A 21,084-nucleotide genomic window follows, 5' to 3' on the forward strand; every position below is an offset into this window, starting at 1 on the left:
GTTTTTTTCTCCCGACCTTTCAAGTCACAGTGGAGAAAAAAAGAAATAGTCCTTTTATCATAAAAAGAAGACCAGCAATGTGTAAAGGGAGGTGTGTGTGAGTAATCTGTGGAAAGGAAGGCTGATATAGTTATTATTGCGCAAAATGTTCACTTTTTTTTTTAAATCAAATCGTGTAAAATCATAATTTTACACCTTAAAAAAAATGCATATAGAATCTGTTATATTCTTTATTTAGCCATTTTAGCGTTCCTACTAGACATTAAAATATATAAGTAAATAATATTTGAAAATATATTACTCAATATTATATTGACGTATATTATTTGACGATGTATAATAAGAAATTATGTTTATAATTGTTTAAGAAGTAAAAAAAAATAATGATTCGACCAAACGTAGCAGGAAATGACCACATTTTATCTGAGAGTATTTATTTTTCTCAACACAACCTAAAAAGATACACACCTGTGTGGAACGGAGTTTTTTTTATTCGTGAAAGCGAAATAATGTCAACACCAACGAGAAAAGGTGAGTTGCTACTTCGTAACGCGTTACTGTTACTAAAGGTAATATATGTGCGTTGACGTTTGTAGTGCTTTTATTTTGTTATAAATCAAAGAATAGACGTGTTTGCTCTACATGCTAATGGTTGTCTGCTAGCATTACAAGTATGTTTAAGCTAACAAAAGAAATTAGCATTGTTTTACTAAAACATTGTTTTACTATTTTTTTTTCTAATTTCACATCAACTATTAAAAAGTAGTCTTTCTGGTTAATAAAGAGTTAATTCAGTTCTCAATTGATCTGCAAGTCGGCGGCCATAGTTCTCGGTTCGAGGAGAAGTTACTGTTTTAGTAGCTTCATAAAATCATTTTCCCTAGGGGAAAAATGTAGCCATTTTGTTGTCACTGAGATGGTGTAACTTGATACCGACTTCAAGATGGTGGGGGGTAGTGATCTAAGGGGCAACATTCCATTTTAAAAAGTGAAGAGACAAAGGGTATTAGCCTCTAAACCAGGAACAGAAAACTAGATTTCCAAAATGGCCGCGACCACCAATTGGCTTCAAAACATGATTAGCAAATGGTTTATGTCAAAATACTATATCCACATTATATACAGTTTATGTTGGTTACTCTACGGATTATTAAAGTTATTATTGACTCTAACAAATATCAAGTATTGTGATGCTTAAAGCGACAGTCTTCAAGACTTTTTACTTACTTACACATTTAGTAAGTAAGTAATTAGTATTTATAGAGCGCTTTTCAAAACCAGGGTCACAAAGCGCTTAAAAAATAAAGAAAAGAAAATAAAATAAATACTTAAAAGGTCAAGATAACACAGACAAACATAAGAGTCTCAGAAAATCTTAAGGATTGGAGAAATGTGAGTTCTTCTACTAGGTCACTAGGTGAACAATTAATATTCCAGTAAAAAGTTAATCACCCAATAACTTTATTGTTGAAAAAAATAAATCAAATTGTTGAATGTTCAGAAACACAAATGAACACAAATTTCTCTACCTTAGTAAAACAAAGGATTATGACTGGATAGCTTATCGATTTATTTCTGATATTTAAAATACTGGAAAAAAACGCTTTCAATATTGTTTTTACTCTGTGTAAGTAAAGATGATTATTAGTGAATACTGAATTTGCTAATCTAATTTAAGACAATTTCTCAGCAATGTTTTCCTAGCTACCGATCACACACTCCAGTCCACTGATGCTTGGTTTATGGAGACAAGGACACTTGAGGAGAATATGGTTTAAATAAGAGAAATGGGCGACAGAAACTCTATCACTACTTTTCTTCTCATCAAAGTGCTGTTTGTTTTTAAAGCTGTACAGTATTCACACACATTATTCAGACACAGAAGCATGCTAGAAACTCACATGTATATCTGAAAATATTGAAATCTATGGATGTGATCAAAGAATATACAGCTTTAGCTAATGCAATAAGTTGTCTTTTCTTCTTTTTTTTTTTTAAACGGATACCTGATTAAGAGAAAACCTTCTTGACGGACACACTTTTAGATTGTTCCTGGGTGAGAGATGTTGTAGAGAATTAAGTAGTTCAAGTATCTCAGGGATTTGTTCTGGACAAAGGGAATGGTGGGCCTTGAGATCGAGCGGTATTGGGTAGGCCTGTCACGCCATACTTTCCATTGCTTGAAAAAGTTTCTTTACGAAGGGGAATGTCAGAAAAGAGCTGGTTAGAATTTCTTGGAGCACAATGCATCTAAGAGATGGTGAAACAGCACAAGTTGGCACTAAGGAATGCTGCGAGGAAAGTTGTGTCGTACACGCCTGGAAATGTATCCGAGCGTGGTTAAGAGTGAGACCTTCAAAGTCAGTCAAGCAGATGGGCGTGGTGATGAAGAGGAGGGCAAAAGTCTATCGTTACATTGGGGTCAAGTCATCGGACGTGATCTTGGACACAGTAAGAACCTGCAGGGAATCTCCTGCGTCACCTTCCTTGGAGCTCCGTAGATTGCCATAGAGCCGGTCTTCCACTGAGATCACTAGTTTATCCGTGACCCCTGCTCCTGCCGTCAAAGACTGACTGCTGTTATTGTTTTTGTTGTCAATCCTTGGGTCCATGTGTTTTTTCGCAGGCAAGCTGCTTGTGCTTTTAATATCCTTATTTGGGGAAACTTGGTAATCGTCTTTGAGGGATTCTTGGGTACTCTCCGAGGCGGTCGTGTTTTCTTTCACGGCCTCCACCGGTCCTTTGTTATCCTCTTTAGCTACCTCTTCGCATGATGCACTCTCGCTGGCTTCCTCGTCGGCAGCGCTCGCAATGCGAGATAGTGTGCTGTGGTATCTGGTATCGAGCGGGTAACTGGCACTGTCGCCTCTCCGCAGAGGAGTAAACCGTTGCTTTTCCAAAGAAGGCGAGTACCGGCCACCGGAGCTGGAGCCCGGGTCGCTGTATTGCTTGTTTCTCTGCCATTGCTTACGTAGGTGAACCCTAGATCGATGCCTGGTGCGGTGCGGAGAATCTGGTTGGTCAAACCTCGGGTCGTGACGAAGGAACTCGTTGAAAAGAGCGTCCGTTTTCTCGTCGATGCTGTAGTCGCGGCGCCGGAGACGGGGCCGGTGAGGACTCGATGGGAGAGAGACGGCCTTGATCAGCGGAGACATCAGGTGTGACTCTGAGGGTTTCTGTGAATTCATCGACTTCATAAGATGATACGGCTCCTGTAGGTTGAGACTCTGGCCACCAAATGTCGTTTCTTTCTCTTTAGTCTTGTCTGTCATCTCGTCCTCCAGCTCCTCCTGAAACAGCTTGGCTTCGATGCTCTCGCACACGGAACCTTTTCTCCCTGAGCTGGTGAAAAATAACCTTCTCTCTGAAGCAGTTTTTCCTCGAGGTGCACCGGGGTTCCCGAAAAGCCTCATCTCCTCTGGTCCTCTGGAAGGGGCTTCGATTGAAGCGTAGCCACTGTCCATCTGAAGTAGTTTCCTGTTTCCTTGCTCGCTCTCTCCGCCCACTCCTCCGCCACTGTCGGTGTCTCCACCTCCCGTCTGTCTGGTCACTCCCAGCTCTCCGTCACCTTCAGGCTCATCGTCCAGGTCCTGGGACAGACAGCTGTCCAGCCCCGATCGAGCTCCGGTACCGACTGATGATACACTGTCTGCATCGCTGCGGATTGATTCCCGGTCGGTGCTGCTCTGATCAGACGAGGCGTACTGTTCTAGAGAGGCTCGCAGATTCCAGATTTCTCTGTAGAGGGACGGCGGAGCCTCTGAGCTCTCCTGGCGATTCATGAAAGAAAACGACGAGCCGGAGTCGGCCCGTTGTCTTGCCTCTGCACCGAACACAAACTCATCCGCTTCATCCATGTCACTCTTCCCTCTCTCGTCAAATTTCGGGCTTTCCGCCTCCATGACGGCAGGTTTCATTATATTCGCAAAGGTTTTCCGTCTCGCATCTTCCTGCTTTGGCAAGAACAAGTCGTCCTGGTCAAAATCTGTATGGACGGTTTCTGCTGTATCCATCGAATGACCTGCCATCAGTTCGGTTTCCATCACAACGACCGTTCCGTTGTCCATCATGTTTCCTTGACCCACGTTGTGGTCTGGTTCACCTCTGAGACCAACACTGCTGATACTGGTGACATCCAACCTACAAGGCAGAGAAGTGATGTTACAACAATGTGGCTCATTCATAACATGTTTTTTAAGAAGTCATGCTTCATGATACAAAAAAGTCAGTAGGAGTTTTGAAATGAACCAATATTTTTTAGGTGGCCTCGTGAAAGATGTTCATAGTTCATGATCATATCTTTTGTTCGACATAGAAAAGTGTGGCCCAAGAGCTAAAAAGGTTGGCCATTGTAAAGTTCAAACTATTACTATAAAACGAATAATGTCCAAATTCATTCAGTAGTTCAATTGTAAACTATAACTTGGTAAACTTTTTTGTTGTTCAACTAAACTTTTTTCTTATTTTCCTTTCTTCTTTTTGTGTACAGCTCCTTAATGTGTACTGACGCCTTGCTATCTTCCATCCTGTTGCATAATGTATATGTATATAAAACCAGATATTTATACTAAAAAATACAATGTGTGTCTTATTTTTTAAATGTCAGGACATAAATACATAAAGTACGCAATTGCTTACTACATTATACGTATTTTACCCTTGTTGCTTTGGGATTTTTTTGGTTATCCAATCATATTTCGGCCTTTTTTTCTTTGTTCCCCTTCTGTTTTGTCTTGATGACGCATCACAACAGACACTGTAGCTATTATTAAATTAAGAAAAATGTCATGCAGTTTTATCGATTTGACAATACAAAGATAAAGAATATTTTGACAGAACTCTGTTTAAATAAACTAGTACATTTGGAGTAGTTTAGTATACACTGGTTTGCCTTCAAACATCACATAACCAATAGATTGTACTGCTCAGTGAAATAAGTCGTACCTGCTGAGGAAGACTGAAGATGATGGGGCAGCAGCAGATTGAGACAAAGTCTCTGCAGACAAAGATTCCAGACCAACGCTCGGAGCAGGCGACAGTGGGAAAGAGTCGCTCACGTCATCTTGAAGCGGCGACAAGTCATCTTCAGTGTGATCAGTGTTCTCGCTCGCGGCTCTCTGTCTCTGAAACGGTCGTCTCTTGGGTGATCCTGATGGAGCAAAAAAAAAAACGTTACAAACCTTTTATTTATTTCCGTTATTATCAGCACAAAGCAAACCTTTAGCATCTAGACTCGCTGCTCGGTGGTTGCTGTCAAACTTCCATCTCCTGAAGTAGGGCGCAGCCCCTTCCAGACTGGCATGGCGTCGCAGTTTGGAGAAGAAATGTAGCACGGACGTTTGGCTCAAGGTTGACTCGCCTCTCATCACATCTGCATCCTTTCTGTCTCCCAGACCCGCCATCTGACATGGATGAAAAAAGAATCGGACATAAATGACACTCTTGGGAATTTGTGCAAAAGGTGGAGCTTAAAGATACGCACTGTCTTAGAGCGTTTGCTCTTCATGCCTGATAAGGTCTGCTTGGGACTTTGGTCCAGGATGGTTGAATGATGAGGGTCTCCCGGCAAGCCACCAGCTTGGCTTGAGCCCACCCAGTCAGGAAGCCTCCTGTCGGTGGGCTGGAGGGGGAAAACAACCAGAGTCAGGATGAGTCATGTGACCAATGGGCTGACTTTAAGGAGGAGTCCAGTGACCTGGTAGATGGCGAGAGGCACTTTGGGCCCAGGGGTCTCATTGATATTGATGGTACTGCTTTCTGTGGAGTCGCACTCCATAATGGTCAGGATCTTGAGGTCACATGGTGCGGGCGGCATGTGGAGCTGGGTCAGCCGAGCCTTCTTCAGGTGGTGGAAGTCTCCTTCAGTCAGAGTGTACCTAACAAAGGGCGGAACATCAATCCCTGCCGATGAGTTGCACTGAAGCACTGCTCGACTCTACCTGCGTCCTTTGTCCTGGGTCGTCTTCTCCTTTTCATAAAGGGCCGATTCATTGAAGGAGACCCTTCGGCCCGTTGAACAGGTCGAGACGAACCTTTCCGACTCTCCTTCATGACAGCTGGAAGCTGAGAGAGCGTCCGATTCATCGAGACGAAACGTTATCTCTGAGCGGGGGAAGCAGAAACAGTCAGTGATGCCCTGTTTACACCCAGTCATGGAAAATGTGTGATATTCTGTAAGAACTAAATAAAGGGCAACATTGATGATGTTCTGAATGTTAACGCTTTAAGGTCCTGTAAGAGACCTTGCCATCAACTACTGCAAACTTGCTGGGTTTTTTTTGTACATGGCAAGGCAAACAGGTGATTTATTTGAACAGCGGATTAATTTAAACACAACCAGAGAACACACTCTTTACTTATAGTACCAACAACAATGGACTCCCATGATACCTTTCTACATACTGCTCTATTTCAGTTGAGTTCAGTATATTTTTGCATTGATTGGTTGCTCCAATACTGTATTTAATTTCAACATGTGTCGCTATGTCCAGAGGGATCGACAGCTGTTATGTGTTGGCTGGGCGGCAAAGCAATAAGCAAGCTATTCAGGCCATCCTTACTGAGAGGGTTGTGGAGAGGGATGGCACTTATTAGGAAATGTGTGTTTTCAAGGTTACATTTTCTATAAACAAGTGAAACAGTTGTTGTTCACTACTTTGCACATTTTGTTTAAAGCGTGGGTTTTTTGAGATCGTATCCCCTCAATAAACGAGGGACCACTGTATTGTATTTCTTGAGATTTCAACAACACCTTATCTGAAACGACACCAATACTAACTGACCTTGGGTAGGCTGCGAATCTTCAGCATATGTCGTGTTGGTTTTCTCCAGGTCATCGCTCGCTCTGTGAAAAAAAAAAGAGAAGATTTAAAAATCCAGCACAAACGCTCAAGCTTGTCTTCATGTCGCCAACAGATATACCTGGAGTAGCGGCGTCCACTCATGCAGCAGCGATGGCAGAAGAGCAGCAGCAGCGACAGCAGGACCAGCGTCCCCCCAGCAAAAATGCTTAGCAGAACCAGCAGCAGCACATAGTTCTCCACATGGCCGGCTGACACAGGTAGATCCTGATCGAAGAGACAGGAGTTACACAGTTAAATAATGTAGGTACATTTCTAAAACTTTTTTTTTAAGTGTAAAAGAAGATTTCAGTGTGGACAAAGGAGTGTATTACATGGAGTGTCCATCAATATCTATCAGTCAATATAAAATGGTAAGGTTTGAACATCCCAACTATAGATTCATCAACCGCTTAAAGATTTGAAGATACGCTATATTTATCAATTGACGTGGAACATCTAGTTAACCTTTTTTTAAATGACTTTTGGCTTTTAGGTTCTGATCCGTTCATGTTTTAGGGCACTGACTGTTTTAGATTCCATGACTCATTCTCCGCCGCCCTCCCCTTTCCACTGCAGTGTATTTGACAGTAGAGAAAGAAGGAAACCTTAAATACAAGATCCAATAGCTTCGTGTAATGATCTGACGAGGGTGTATTTTTAAAGCCCAACATAACAAAAGGATGCGGTACAAACAGTCTAATGGGTCGCTTTAGAAAAAAAAAAAAAGAAACAGACAGTCCTTTTAGCTTTCATCATTTCCTCGCCTTTGCGAACCAGTTCCTGTTAAAATTAGAATTGTTGGTATAGATTGTTCAAAGGCTGAACTACTTTGCGGAGCATTTCACCCTTGTTTCAAATGACGTTATTGTACTTTGAGTAAAATCTCTGAGCTGAAGTCATGAATTCATGTTACAAAAAAACTCACTGCAGGTCTAAAAATAACGCCCAGCAGCCCAAAAAGAACGGCTCTTACATTGTTGAACATCGTTGGATAAAAGGCTAACGTGGCTCGTAAGCCTTTCGCGTAAAGTCTGGTTTTGCTACCGAGTTGTCGTCGTGGACTATAATTGATAACCTAGATACCTTCGACACAGGAATCTCACTCATCCTGTCAGCTCTGCTCTCTAATATAAAGCAAGAAGAATCTCTGGAAGATTCTTGAGTCGAGCAGAGTTGGCACAACTGCTCGTCTCTCTCTGATTAAACTCTTAAGTCTTGGCTGAGCGAGTATAGGGACGCTAATCGAAGCGTCAGGGAGACCCTTAATTCAATTTCCCTGCTCTTCTCGACGAGGGGAAACAAGTCCTCCGCTAGATAAAAATGGAAATAGTGGAGGAGGATGACACAGATGCACATGAGCAATCCCCACTTCAGATTTGCCTGCACGCTCTCTCGCGTCCGTCGAAGGGAAATTACTTGACATTCATGACTTGTGCTTTATGGCATCAAAAGATGATGCACCACTGATCACACTTTCTACACACACAACTGACGCCTAATCGAAAATCAGCCAATGTGGGCTTAAAAAAAAAAAAATACAAGTTGAGATTGAGCAGCTTTTGCAGAGGAGTTAAAAATGTCGAGAATACTCTTTATTGAACATGAAATAAAAAAAGAGTATAATTCCTTTTTATCAAGAGGCCATTTGTCATTTGTAGTCGAAAGTCACCCTTAAGGTGTTTGTAAACTAATACATGGATCTTGCTCAATTAAATAAAATTAAATGATAAAATATATATAGTATAAAATATATATATATTGCAGCCATATTTTTACATTGGGTTTGTTTGCTGCCATTCTTGTTTTGTCTTTTTCGTTATTTATATTATTGTCCATGTTATTACTCATTACTTCTACTTGTTTTGTGTTTGACGTAGTTCTCTTTTTGTGTTATTAAAATTATAATTTTTCTTGTCAAACAAGTCAAAAATAACCCTTTTGAACAAAGAACCTAAAAATAATAAATACAATTAGCGATATATATAAATACATATATCTACATATTTAATATTATAATTTTATCGTTTAAATTACTCAATTTGCTTTGTATTGTGGTATACAGCTGTGAACAACTGGATCTCATACATTACATTAAGACAAAAAACAGCACCTGGAAAATTGTGATTAAAAAAAAAAATGCCACACTCTCCATGGACTCGCCTTGAAAACACACTCTCTCGCACACAGTTTGTTTGGAGCTTAATGAAATCTGTTGTTTTTACAAGCTCAGCCGATCTCCAGGAACAACACAATCAATCGACTGCCGCTGCCTCTTGTCAGCTGTTTCCTAACAATCGCCAGTCGATCTACCCGCCACATACTTCATATACTCCCCGGCAGAACACACAGTCCAGTGTTTGGTAGAAGCCTCTTTCATTAAGCAAAGATCAGTCCTCATCTGCTCACCAGGAGATAACACACCTGCACCTGCCTCGCACAGATATTAATCACTCCATCTGTATGTGTGTTGGATGAAGTCCAAATGTGTGTGTGTGTGACAAATGGATGCCGGTCTACTCACAGAGGCCGTCTCAGTCAGAGTGGTCAGGACTGGTGAATCATTGCTCATGGTCCAGGTCTTGGGTGAACCCTAAAAAACAAGAATAACAGCACTTTTTAAAAGCATTCTTGATATCATACCTGTCTCATCCTTTCATTGTTCTAATTACCCAGAATGCTTCATGCTTTGGCATAAAATCCGCGGCTTCAGATTTTTGAAATCCATTATGATTGTTCCAATAGTGAGTATGATTAAAACGGGGTGGGCTAGGGGGGGTGATTGTTATCCACTTAAATTAATTTGGCCACCAAAACTGCTTTGCGCTGTAATAACATGAATGAAAAACCACAATAATAATAATTATCTGCAGCCTCGCAGAAAATTTGTGTTTTTCAGCTTTTGAGGAACCAAGTGTTTCCTTCAAGCACTTTAAGATGGTGGGTTTGTCCACGAACGCGTGCATGAGTGGTTGCCAGACTCGTGTGTCGTCCCTCCTGGTCCTCACCCATCTGCTTCTATTGATCCAAGATTTTAATATTCAATGAACCTCCGGAGTTTGATCGTTGATATGGGGGATCAAACATGTCCAGTTAAAATATCAAAAGAGAGTTATTATTACTATTTTAACGATGAGACTGTATATGAAAGTAATGGTCACATAAATGCTGATGACTGTAATTATTATTAATAATATGGGGTTTTCATTACTTTCGCCGGTTTATATATAACATTTTATTACATATATTTGGCTGATGAATGAGACGTCACAAGGCAATAAAAATGTTATCTTAGCAATACGGTAGATTTGTTTCAATCCAGATGGATTAACCAAAACACTAAAGTTAAACACTTTTAATTTGATGTGATCCCTGCAACAACCGAAGGGAGAAATGACGGTAAAAAAAAGTCATAAAGCAGGTGAAAAATGATGAGAAAAATGCATGAGGACGTTTTTGCGAATGAGAAATTATATAGAATTATAAGGATGTTCCTGTTTACAAACATGATGAGAATAAAGAAAGTGTCTAATATTGGGGATGGAAAATCAGGATGAGGATGAAAACTATTTTGATTTACTGTGTAAAAAACAGTCACAATGATGATGAACATGACACTAAACCTAACAATAAAGAATGAGCGGATGAGACGATGATGTGTTGATAAATTATAAGGAAAAAATGATGTAAAAACGAGGATCATGATGACTCAGAGCCAGATATTTATCTCGGTGATGAAAGCGTGAACGATTGACTTCACGATTGACTAAAATGACGAAGAGACGACAATGAGGACGACACTGCTGGAGCTGTGAACAATGGGCGTGAGGATGACATTTGAAATGATCGTCACAAGGGGAACGATGGGGATGATTCAGAAGAACAATTTATAGATGATTACGAAACCAAATGTTGACTCAATGTTCTCCAACCTGTCTTGTGCATGAACTTATGTGTGGTCAAATAGAACTCTGATGACATCACACACACACCACCCCACCACCACCACCCTTCTTCAGTACCAGCCAGGTTCTGGTCCAACATGCTCCTCAGACGTCATGTCAACTGACGGCACATCACTGTTAACATCGCTTGTGTAACATCAGGCTGATGGTATTCTTCTCACTGCTGGTCGCTCTGCTGCACATTCTTGCACCATGTGCACCACCAATATTTTATGTAATGTCTCACGGACACACATCAAGGTAGCTGCCGCTGCGAGACCCTCCGACAAACAACTTTATGCTTTCATAATGACATGTGAAAAGAAAAGTCTTTAACAGAAGATGTGTGACAGCTCATTTGTGCTTACACAACACATACATTAAGATAAAAGATATAAATAAAGCAGCGAGAAATAAGAGAAATACCACCAGTAAAAAAAAACAGCAACATGTGACAAGACGAGGAGGAAACCTCAGTACCAGGAGGAGACCTTACAGATGCTGCTGAACATGTGTGTGTCCGACAGACAACAAAAGTCAACACAAATGAAGATGGAGGGAGGAATGGGGTCCAGATGTTCTCACTCTTACGGTCAATATGCAGACGGTCTCGGCTCAGTGACTACAGCTCGGCGCTGCCAGCAGCAGCAGCATCATCATCCTCCTCCTCAGCATCTTCCCCTCTCCTCCGAAAAAGCCTCCACTCCGGACGGTCCCACATCTCGAGTCGCTGGTCTCTCAGCCTGCAGGGGGGGGATCACATCACGACTCACCATCCCGGCTCTCTCGCCCTTACGTAAGGAGCCCGCGGTGACAGCGGCGGAGCGGCGGACTCACCCGGCTGTGGACGCGGCGTAGGCTCGCTGAACACTGCGCTCCCCGCATCCTTTTCATTCGGGGCTGCAAATAAACCACTGTAGTTATGAATGAAGCCACACGCCATTGGACACGCCCACCGCCCGCGACAAGTACCCACGTGACCAGGCGTGACGCTCGTGGCGGAGGTGGTGATGCGAGACGGAGAAGCCCCTGCGTCTCTCGCCAGTGGTCTCCCCCTCCCTCCACCCCACCACCATCACCCTCCTCCTCCTGGACGCTTTGTTTCCTCCGCGATGGTGGTCAGACTCGACAGACGGGTTCGAATATGTCGCTCGTTTCACCGAGTCATGATGTCAATGCAGACAGACGTTTTTGTAGTTACAGTTCTCACCACCAGGTGTCAGCGCTGCGCCGCCCACAAGAAACGCAGTTGAACAGAAAAAAAACATTTTAAAATATATTTAATAAACCGTTGATTTTTTTTTAAATCATATATCGTATTCGTAGATGAATGAACAATCGTTAGTCTTCCGTCCCATTTTTCTGAGATACATTTTCTCCAAGAAAAACAAGTCACCAAAGGAACCTTTCAAGGGATCAATAAAGAAATGTCCATTTAAGATTTCTTTAAGGAGTGTCTCCTGTTATTCGTCCCCCAAAAAAAAATACAAAATGAGTGGCACTAAAGTTACCAGAGCTACTATCAGGAGAGGAGACATGTTTCGGGGGCGGATGAGGAGGAGACTATGAGGAATGTGGTGCTGCCCGAGAAGAGCTAAATGACCTTAATGGGATTATGAATCTCACATTCCATCAGCTATTTTAAGATAACATGTTTATCATATCAAGATGGCTATCATTCCTTTTCAATCGTTCGAGGAACTCGTTTAGCACATTATTTAGTGTGTCTGTGATTTGTTGTTGTTTTGCTGGCCGGAACCTTGACTGATAATTTCACACCAATTGAAATCATAATATAAGATTTCCTTCAACAATTCCTTTGGACTCAATCATATCAATTACTCATCAGTTTTTTTTTTCAATCTTTTGATAAACTTACTGTGATTGGATTCAGAATCAGGAACATGTATTGCCGGTGTTGTAAACACAACCTAGGATTTTTTTCAGCGCAGAATAAAATAATAAAATTACATAAAACACAAAATAAGCCTTAGAAAAACGGGACCAAGCACCAAAACATGCAGTTCTTTTTTTTTTTAAATTTTGATACGTCTCTTCTTTCCAAAAATATGTGTCCGTGATTGGCCAACTACAATAACTGCAAAGTATATTTAGATGCTGTTATTTTGATGTAAGAATTCTTGGTTTCCTGTTAAGATGATCTTCACAGATTGACCTATAGTTGACCTTCCAAAAAAACATACTTAAACGAAATTACAAACAATAAAGCGAAGCAAGAAAGTCCAATTCAAATATTTATTCATGAAGTGTCGACAGGAAAAATACGGATCGGGGCTTGAATGGTTTTTCCACTGTGGAATGCATGAAAATGGGTTGTTAATAGACCACAGGGACACACTGCCTTGCTTCTTTTACTGAGGGTGCATTAGGTTAGACATTAACTAATGGTGTATTAGCATACAAGGGTAAGTATTCTTGCAAGTTGTCCGTATTACCTGACGTTAATTAGTATAGTATTGCTTTTGATAGAATTTTATATTATATATGATTCGTTTTTTCTTTAATTCTATTGCTATTTGGTCATTGTACAGAAAGGGCAGGCTATTGTTTTTTGTTTATTAAATTAGCTCTCGCATTTTAAATTATGTCAAAATGTTTTTAAGCATTTGTCAATGAAGTTTATTACATATACAGTATGTTTTTAATTTGTTATTTTTACAATTACCTAGTCTCACATAGAATTACCACCAAGCATTTTTATTAAAGAATCTCATTTTATTTAACTACAATTTTCATTATTTCATCAATCACACTGATACTGTACTATTTGTTGTTGTTTTTTTTATCATAATGCTCTTTGGTCGTTCTGCAAAAGTGGGACCTATTTTTTCAATTTAATATGATCTCAAGTTTAAAAAACAAAAAACACAACCTAGTTTCACATAGATTTAGCAGCAAACACTCTCATTGAAGAATCTCATTTTATTCAACCACAGTTTTAACTTGTTATTGTACTATTTGTTTCTATTATATTGCTTTTGGGCCATTCTACAAAAAAAGTGTTATTGTTCTCATTCTATTTCATTAGCTGTCAAATGTGAAAATGTATTTAAGGATCTGTTAAAGGAAGTAATAGTACTGACAACACTAAAAATCGCTGGCAATAAAAGTGTCTGATACTGATTCTGATTAAAAATCGGATGTTTTAACTTTTTGGTCATTTAAACAATAACCTAGTCTCACATATAATTAAAGTCATGCATTTTCTTTAAAATATCTAATTTAATTTAAACATTTAAATAATGTTGCATCAGTAGAATGTGCCCTTTAACTGTACTGTTATCTTGAAAAATCATGATTTATGCTCATCTCAGTAGAAATGTTCAATGTTAATGATAAATTAAGATACTAATGGTTAAGTGAAGATCCTAATCAACAGAGATTATCAACGAGAACAATTACACAGATTATACAAAATTATAAGTAAGACTGGAGTGGACGGAATTTCACTGAAGTTTTTTTGAAAAGTAGGGGGGAATTCAGATTAAATTAGATAAAGCCTGAAAAGAAAGACATTTCTTATTTATTTGACATCACACACAGCAGGTAATATAACTCAACTTGCCTGCTTGAGACCTTGGCTCCGACAAGGGTTTACTATTTATATTGATAACATTACATTTTTCTTTCTGGGTAGTTAAGTAGGGACTGATGGGTTTAACCTTACAATGTAATACATCATTTATAGGGAAACTGTAGAAGTGAATTGACAGGTGTGGATTGATTTACACTCAGAGAAATGAATCTAACGTGCAGTGATTTATTGTATCTAAATAAGGACTTTGTGATCTTTCCATCTATGTCGGTGACTCATCACAAAGACTTTCCCAGTTTTTTGTCTGAAACAGGTATAGAGGTGAAATGTTCCACAAGATTCAGAACCGGAGCCAAGAGAGGCCGACACGGGACGGCAGGAATGTGTTGGCGTGTGGGTGTGAGTGTGTGTGTGTGTGTTGTTCCAGGACTCCTGACGTCAGAGCTGCGTCTGCGTGTGCTCTGGAGATCAGGACATCCTGTGGAATTGTTCTTAGCGTAGAGCTGGGAATGTGAGGAGGCAGCCTCTCCCTGCCTCAGACAACAAAAAAAAACAGGAGACCCGTGCCCAGCGGGTATGTTTGGAATGGGACTAGGCTGACGCATTCTTTCAAATCTTAACATGCTTGGCAGAGGCTGTGAAAAGGATTTGTTCATGTTCGCTGTGAGAAAAAAACACGTGTGAATCTAGTCAGACAGACGGGGCGAGACACGTCAGGTAGGACGAGTGGATGAGGAAAAACCAAACAAAAAGTCAGAGAATAACAGGGCAAATGAGTGGGAGGAAGGTAGGTGATATGGAAGTACAGTGACGCAGGCAGGAGAAAGCGGGGGTGTAGTGGGTGTAGCTATTTATATCCACCGTGAAGAGACACACATTTGCTGCATTTTGCTTCCTACGTCACCTGACTCTTGTCCACTCCTGCGCGCATCATGTGACAGGTGCACCACTGAAACCTCCTGTGCAGAGACGGGACAAGAATAATAATCAGCCTGGGTTGGTTTTTTGTAAAAATGAATACATTTCCAGAGAAAATAAAGCTCATAATCATATCCTTCTTATTTCCTAATGATCAAGTCTATGTTCAAACGTGTCACTCGTTCATCAGTTAATATTTAATTGAATTAATAATTAATGCTTAATTATTCACGTTATCAGAATTTTTACAAAACTATTTTATAAATAATTGTACCAGTGTTTATATAGCAGAGAAAACAACCTGGTCTGTAAACTGTCATGATATAATTGACACTTTAAATAAAATGTATTTTGGTTTTTATTTAATCTGAACTTCTGGCATCTGAACCACAACCACAAGTTTCGATCAGCGCTATTTGATCAAAGACCGAAACAGAATGTACAAAACGTTAGAGTGCAGGGAATATTGCGTCATTTACCGTATTTTATGAATGGGGTGTGATGAGCGGCGAACGAGGGCGGTCGCTGTCAGAAGCGGACGTTTCTGATTGGCCGCCGCGGCGTGACCGGCATTGTGCGCGTCGCTGATTGGCCTCCGCGTCAGGAGTGGGCGGAGATTTCCGGTGATAGCGTTGTACTGTTGTGAGCCTGCTGGAGTAGATGCGAGTCTGAGGCGCCGAGAAGAAGAACTTCTGCGCTCGGTGATCAGAGCTAGAATCGACGGTTAAAGAAATGGAATAAAAAAAAGCAAATTGAAGTCACATCTAGCATTAGGTTCGCGTTCGATCCTGCACCTTGACTGACACGTATGGACCGGCAGCGACAGGCGAGCTCCTGCAGCGCCTCCACCATGAGGTTGTTCATCAACTCCACCACCGGCAGTCCTGTGGAGCTCACCGTTCCACAGGAGGAGACCGTGGCTGGACTCAAGTCCGACATCTGTCGGAAGCTTGGACTGCAAAAAGACAGAATCGTGCTCTTGCATAGAGACAGGTGAGTTGTTGTGGCCGATCGAGGACACACACACACACACACACACACACACACACACACACACACACACACACACACACCTCACCCCATGAGCTGCCTGTCATCTGTTGTCTCTACATCTTCAGACAGCTGACTGCAGGACCACTGCTGGACCAGGGGGTGACGGAAGGAAGCAGACTCACCCTGGTGCCCGTGGTTGAAGCAGGTTTAGTGGTGAGTATAGCCACAGCTGAGATGCATGTACACACCTTGTCGTGACCTTTGACACAGTCTGATCTTTCCATCCTCAGTGTGCGTCTGCTAAAGCACAGAAAACCATGATGGACGTGCTGGACAGTTTATCGGAGGATCAGGTAAGCTGCTCTTTTTTTTCACTCATTTGTTCACCCACATATTCAGTGATACTATAAGATTAAAAATTCTGCTTGGTACAATTTGTTCAGTTGGGAACTAATGTCGAAAATGCACTTAATATAACTAGAGGAACACTATAAATATAAACACAATATAAGGGTATATTAGTTAATGTTCTACTAATTATTTTTTTAAATACCCTAAAGATTGAATATAAAATAACTACAGACATTAGGTCAATATGCTATAAAGTTACTTTTTCAAAATGTATTTATTGACATAAAAGGACGACTCTGATAAAAATAGGGATATAATAAAAAAAATGTCTTTGGAAAATTATAAACAAAAAGAGTTCAACTACAAATTATGAATAAAAAAACATTTTGGAATTTGGTTCTTGATCTATACCAGGGGTGGGCGTTTACATCTACTTGGACCACATGGCCACATTCCATGCTAAGGAATATTAATATTCCTTTATTATAATTAATAAGGTATTAATATTAATATTAATATCAAGGAATAGGGGCCATATTCCTTTTGTAAGGGGCCATCAAGCCAAAAGAAAAGAAGGAATGAATAAAAGAAGCCTTAATATGATTCTAAGAATCTTAAAATTAAAAAAAAAGAATTGAGATAAGCTGCTATCTGGTTGCGTATTATATCATTTTTTTTTTTTTCATTCACGAGAAGAAAACATTTGACATATATTATTATATATCATATACTTTTATAAGATTAAGTGGCATCATAATGTCAAACTATATATACTTAAGTTGTTAAAATTATTCCCCCAAAAAGCACTAATAAAAGAAAGAAAACAGTCCTCAAACAATGATCTTTAATGATTTAAATTAGATAGAAAATGCATTTGTTCGCCATCAGAAACATTTATACATGATCATTTTTATAGTTTTACTGTGAAGTACATTCAATTTGGCCCACAGGCCGCACCCATATCTGCTCTTTTCTATTTGCCAGGTGCTCGTCTTACCGAACTTACATGACCGTGTGAATATTATACAACGCATGAAATGACATCTATTAATAACCTAATCGTCCTACAGATCAGTGACTTCCTGTCTGGCCAATCACCGCTGACGTTAAAGCTGGGGATCGGCGCCCATACAATGTACGTGCAGCTCCAGCTGACCGCAAAGGAAGTGGCAGAGCTTCAGCAGGACCGGGACTCCAAAGCTTGGATCAGAAGCAACGTCAGGCTGCCCACGGAACTCGGCGTGAACCGCTCTGGCTCCGCCTCGGCCTGCACGGACGCCGTCCAAGATTTAAAACACTCTCCATCCGCTGCGCCGACCAGCCGAGGAAGACTCGTGTCTGCCCCTGCTGTGAACTGCCGTTATCCATCTACACATCAGCCCAGCTCTCGACAGACATCCGTGTGCTGCGGGGGTCCAAAGCACGCTTCTACACCAGTCGGCCCCCCGGACAACGCTCCTGGACCCCCGAGTCCGCTGCCCGCCTCCACATTTACTGAGGTAAATGGCTGTTGTTTGTGGATAAACTGGGCGTCATACGGTCTTGATCGGGGGTTTCTTAACTTAATTTCTTGGTGTGATTAATGTACCTTAATCTTTTTAGTATAGATTTTTTGAGAATTTTTTTTGATTGTTTACCTTGTGACCCTGGTCTAGAAAAGCGCTCTATAAATATAAATTACTTACTTACTTACTTCTAAATATCTATTCCTATATTTATCATATAATCTTCATCTTAGGTCCTGTTAATCACAAAAGACAGATCTCACTATCGTAATGCACTAAACATCTGGAACTCACACAAATAATCTTCTCTCTGTGTGTAACCATACGAATCGTAACAATTGTATTCATTTGCAGAGTGGACTTCATTTGCCTCCTGGCGACCCGTGCAAGAAACCTGGAGCCATCATTGAGAGTTTCGTGAGCCACTCCCCGGGCGTCTTCTCTGGAACCTTCTCTGGTCAGTTCCTTCACCTTGTTTGTAGAGATAGAAATTCAATAAAACCATTACAACTTTAAAGTATATAAAACCACACAATAAATCACACCAAGATTAGAACCTTAAGTTTTAGAGTGTAAGAGAAACAGCTCTCCAGTAAGACCTCACGTCTCTCTAGTTATTAGTCCATGATAGAAAATTACAACCTCGGGTCTTTCAGGACTGTCATTTTAACACGCAGCCATTCCAAATCACTGCCCTGGACATGTAATTACAGGCAACTCTTTCTTGTTACAACCTTCTTGTTCACTTTCTGAAGCCCCCGTGGAGCTTCATTGTTTTGAAAGAAAACATAGATTAAAGTTGTGTTTTCGTGTTCAGAATCAGAAAAACTTTTATTGCCAGTGTTTGATAACACAACCTTTTTTTTGTGGTGTCCGTACATGAAAAAGAATGAAATAAGATCACACACAAAATAAGTGATAGAAAATCTGAACCAAGCACTAAGGCAGCCATTCTGCTGCGCTTAGTTTGATCTGGATTAAGGACGATTTGGAAGGATTTTTTATCCACTTGTTAGGCTAATTACTGCTGCTGCTCACGTACCGTGTTTCATTCAGAACATTGCTTATGTTCAGTTGACAAAATGTGTCATTGTTGTCATTCAAATTTTGGTTTGTGGTTTCAGTAGAGTAAATAACACAGAAATACTTAAAGATGAATGTCTTTTAAATAAGGAAAGATGTTTTATTGATTAGTTTTCATGATTTGCTTTATAAATGCAGATCTATGGGCTGTCTTAATTATGTGTTTTGCCACAGCTCAGCTCCATCTCGCTAAAAAAACACCATCTGAATAAACATTTATAAAAATAGATATGTTCTGCAGATATGTTCTGCTGTATGACGTCTTACTCTTGTACCATCAGGAACCCTCTCCCCCTGCAGTCAGGGCGGCGTCCGCAGTCCTCGACCGGGGATCACCATCATCCTCCAGATCCTCACGGACCTGCTCAAGGCCGCGTCCAACCGCCAAGAAACTTTGACCACCAGAACCCACCGCTCTGCTTCGCACCAGCCCGTCTCGGCAGAGGAACTCAGCAGAAACTCAACAGAACCCATGTCGGCCCAGCAGGAGGCGCTGAGCAAAGGTGAGCTGCAGCACAAAGGACTTTGTTTTAATGCAGATTGTTGCATCATGAAATACTCTATGCTTAGAACAAGAGATTTGAATGATGTCACAATAAATGATGAGCAATATAGGAATTCTTTCTGAATCTAACGGATTTAATAGTCACTTGAATGGCTTCCAACTGCTGCGGCTTCGTCTGCCAAACACAGCATAAAGTTCAATTATAAAATAAATCAACTTGCATATTACTGTAACTGCTCTCTGCTGCTAGCTGTTTGACAACACATTTGAGCATTGTTAGCTAGAACAACATGTTTTAAACAATCCTGGGAATGTTGTTAGTCTTACTTTTACTCCAGAAACTATGCAGTCCTTGAGTCTTCGGTCAAACAACTCATTGTTGGTTTGTGCTGTTTCAGTGCGTTTCTACCTACAGATGGAATTAAACAAGTCGATGTTTATTTTCACGACGACCCACATGTGAAATGATTTTAATAAAGTTTGTCCTCGTCTCTCCCGCCTGCAGCCGACGGCGCTCGTCACGTGGCCTCGGAGGAGAACCGAACACTTCACTGTAAACTGCAGCAGCTCCAGTTCCTGATGAACCAGCGCCGCACGCGGAGGAAGACACGTCGAGGCTCGCAGATCCAAACGCAGACCTCGCACCCGTACCACCGCTGTCACCAACTACCGTGAAACCTCTTGGCCCCCCCGCCCCCCCGGGATCTTGTTCAACCTGGACCGGACTTTCCACGTCACAGACGAGTTGTAGCAAACGCAGCAGACGCCGACTGACCCCGCTGTGGCCCCATTGAAGCGACATTGCTATGATATTGAGACGGTTCTCTTGCTATTTCTGAATGTCCAGTGTTTATGCCACTTAACTGGCTGATTCATTTTGCCCGAGTAGCTCATGTAACATTTGTTTATTACGAATCCTCTTGAATGATGCCTTTAATAATACCACGCTCCTACACAAGAACACTCAACGTTGAGACTGTTCCTCCGGGTTTACACTGTTATGAGCATGTTCTCTCTCAAGTGTCTGTCAAAGTTCTCTCTCTGCGTGTCTATGTTGCATTTTAACTGTGATGTGTGTTGATGTTTGTGTTCTCTGTCCACGCCTTAAACGATTGTACTTGGCTTTTGTTTTTTTGTCTTCTCAAATGTTGAAATAATGCAAAATCACAGTTTTTGAACTGCCTGATAAAACGTCAAGAGCTGGAGAGTTGAACAAAATGTTCTCACCTTTGTATAAATATGTAAATGAATGATTGAAGAAATGAAGTATCTATGAAACTACGGTGTAAAACATTATTAATATTGAAGAGTTGAAACTCTTTAGTGTTGAGCGACATGATTGTTTCTGATGTGATCCCAGATACTCAGCTACTGATACAGATACTCATTG

The 21,084-nt window shown here is 40.8% G+C and overlaps 2 protein-coding genes across 5 annotated transcripts; one reads left to right on the top strand and one right to left on the bottom strand.

Moving 5' to 3' along the window:
• Positions 1-537: 537 nt before the first annotated feature.
• On the bottom strand, positions 538-11,801 carry cbarpa (CACN subunit beta associated regulatory protein a). Of its 4 annotated transcripts, none has more exons than XM_087811418.1 (12): positions 11,760-11,782; positions 11,621-11,683; positions 11,375-11,526; positions 9,364-9,432; positions 6,922-7,067; positions 6,783-6,844; positions 5,940-6,102; positions 5,696-5,876; positions 5,483-5,620; positions 5,219-5,402; positions 4,945-5,149; positions 538-4,140 (listed from the first exon to the last, which is right to left on the bottom strand). In XM_087811418.1, the coding sequence occupies exons 4-12, from the start codon at positions 9,409-9,411 to the stop codon at positions 2,412-2,414; spliced, it is 2,856 nt and encodes a 951-aa protein (XP_087667544.1). In that variant the 5' UTR covers positions 9,412-9,432; positions 11,375-11,526; positions 11,621-11,683; positions 11,760-11,782; the 3' UTR covers positions 538-2,411. The 4 variants fall into 4 exon arrangements, with proteins under 4 accessions (XP_087667544.1, XP_087667543.1, XP_087667541.1 ...); XM_087811417.1 differs by having other exon boundaries at positions 11,756-11,773; XM_087811415.1 differs by having other exon boundaries at positions 11,621-11,801.
• A 4,114-nt stretch (positions 11,802-15,915) lies between these two features.
• LOC148063712 (midnolin-A-like) lies at positions 15,916-20,972 on the top strand. The gene is made up of 7 exons (XM_087811525.1): positions 15,916-16,250; positions 16,376-16,463; positions 16,541-16,603; positions 17,672-18,100; positions 18,461-18,563; positions 19,471-19,692; positions 20,200-20,972. Exons 1-7 carry the CDS (start codon positions 16,066-16,068, stop codon positions 20,367-20,369), a joined length of 1,260 nt encoding a protein of 419 aa, XP_087667651.1. The 5' UTR covers positions 15,916-16,065; the 3' UTR covers positions 20,370-20,972.
• Positions 20,973-21,084: the final 112 nt, after the last annotated feature.

The sequence above is a fragment of the Callionymus lyra genome, chromosome 16 (genome assembly GCF_982586985.1).
Source record: "Callionymus lyra chromosome 16, fCalLyr1.hap1.1, whole genome shotgun sequence".
In the NCBI taxonomy this organism is placed as follows: Eukaryota; Metazoa; Chordata; class Actinopteri; order Syngnathiformes; family Callionymidae; genus Callionymus; species Callionymus lyra.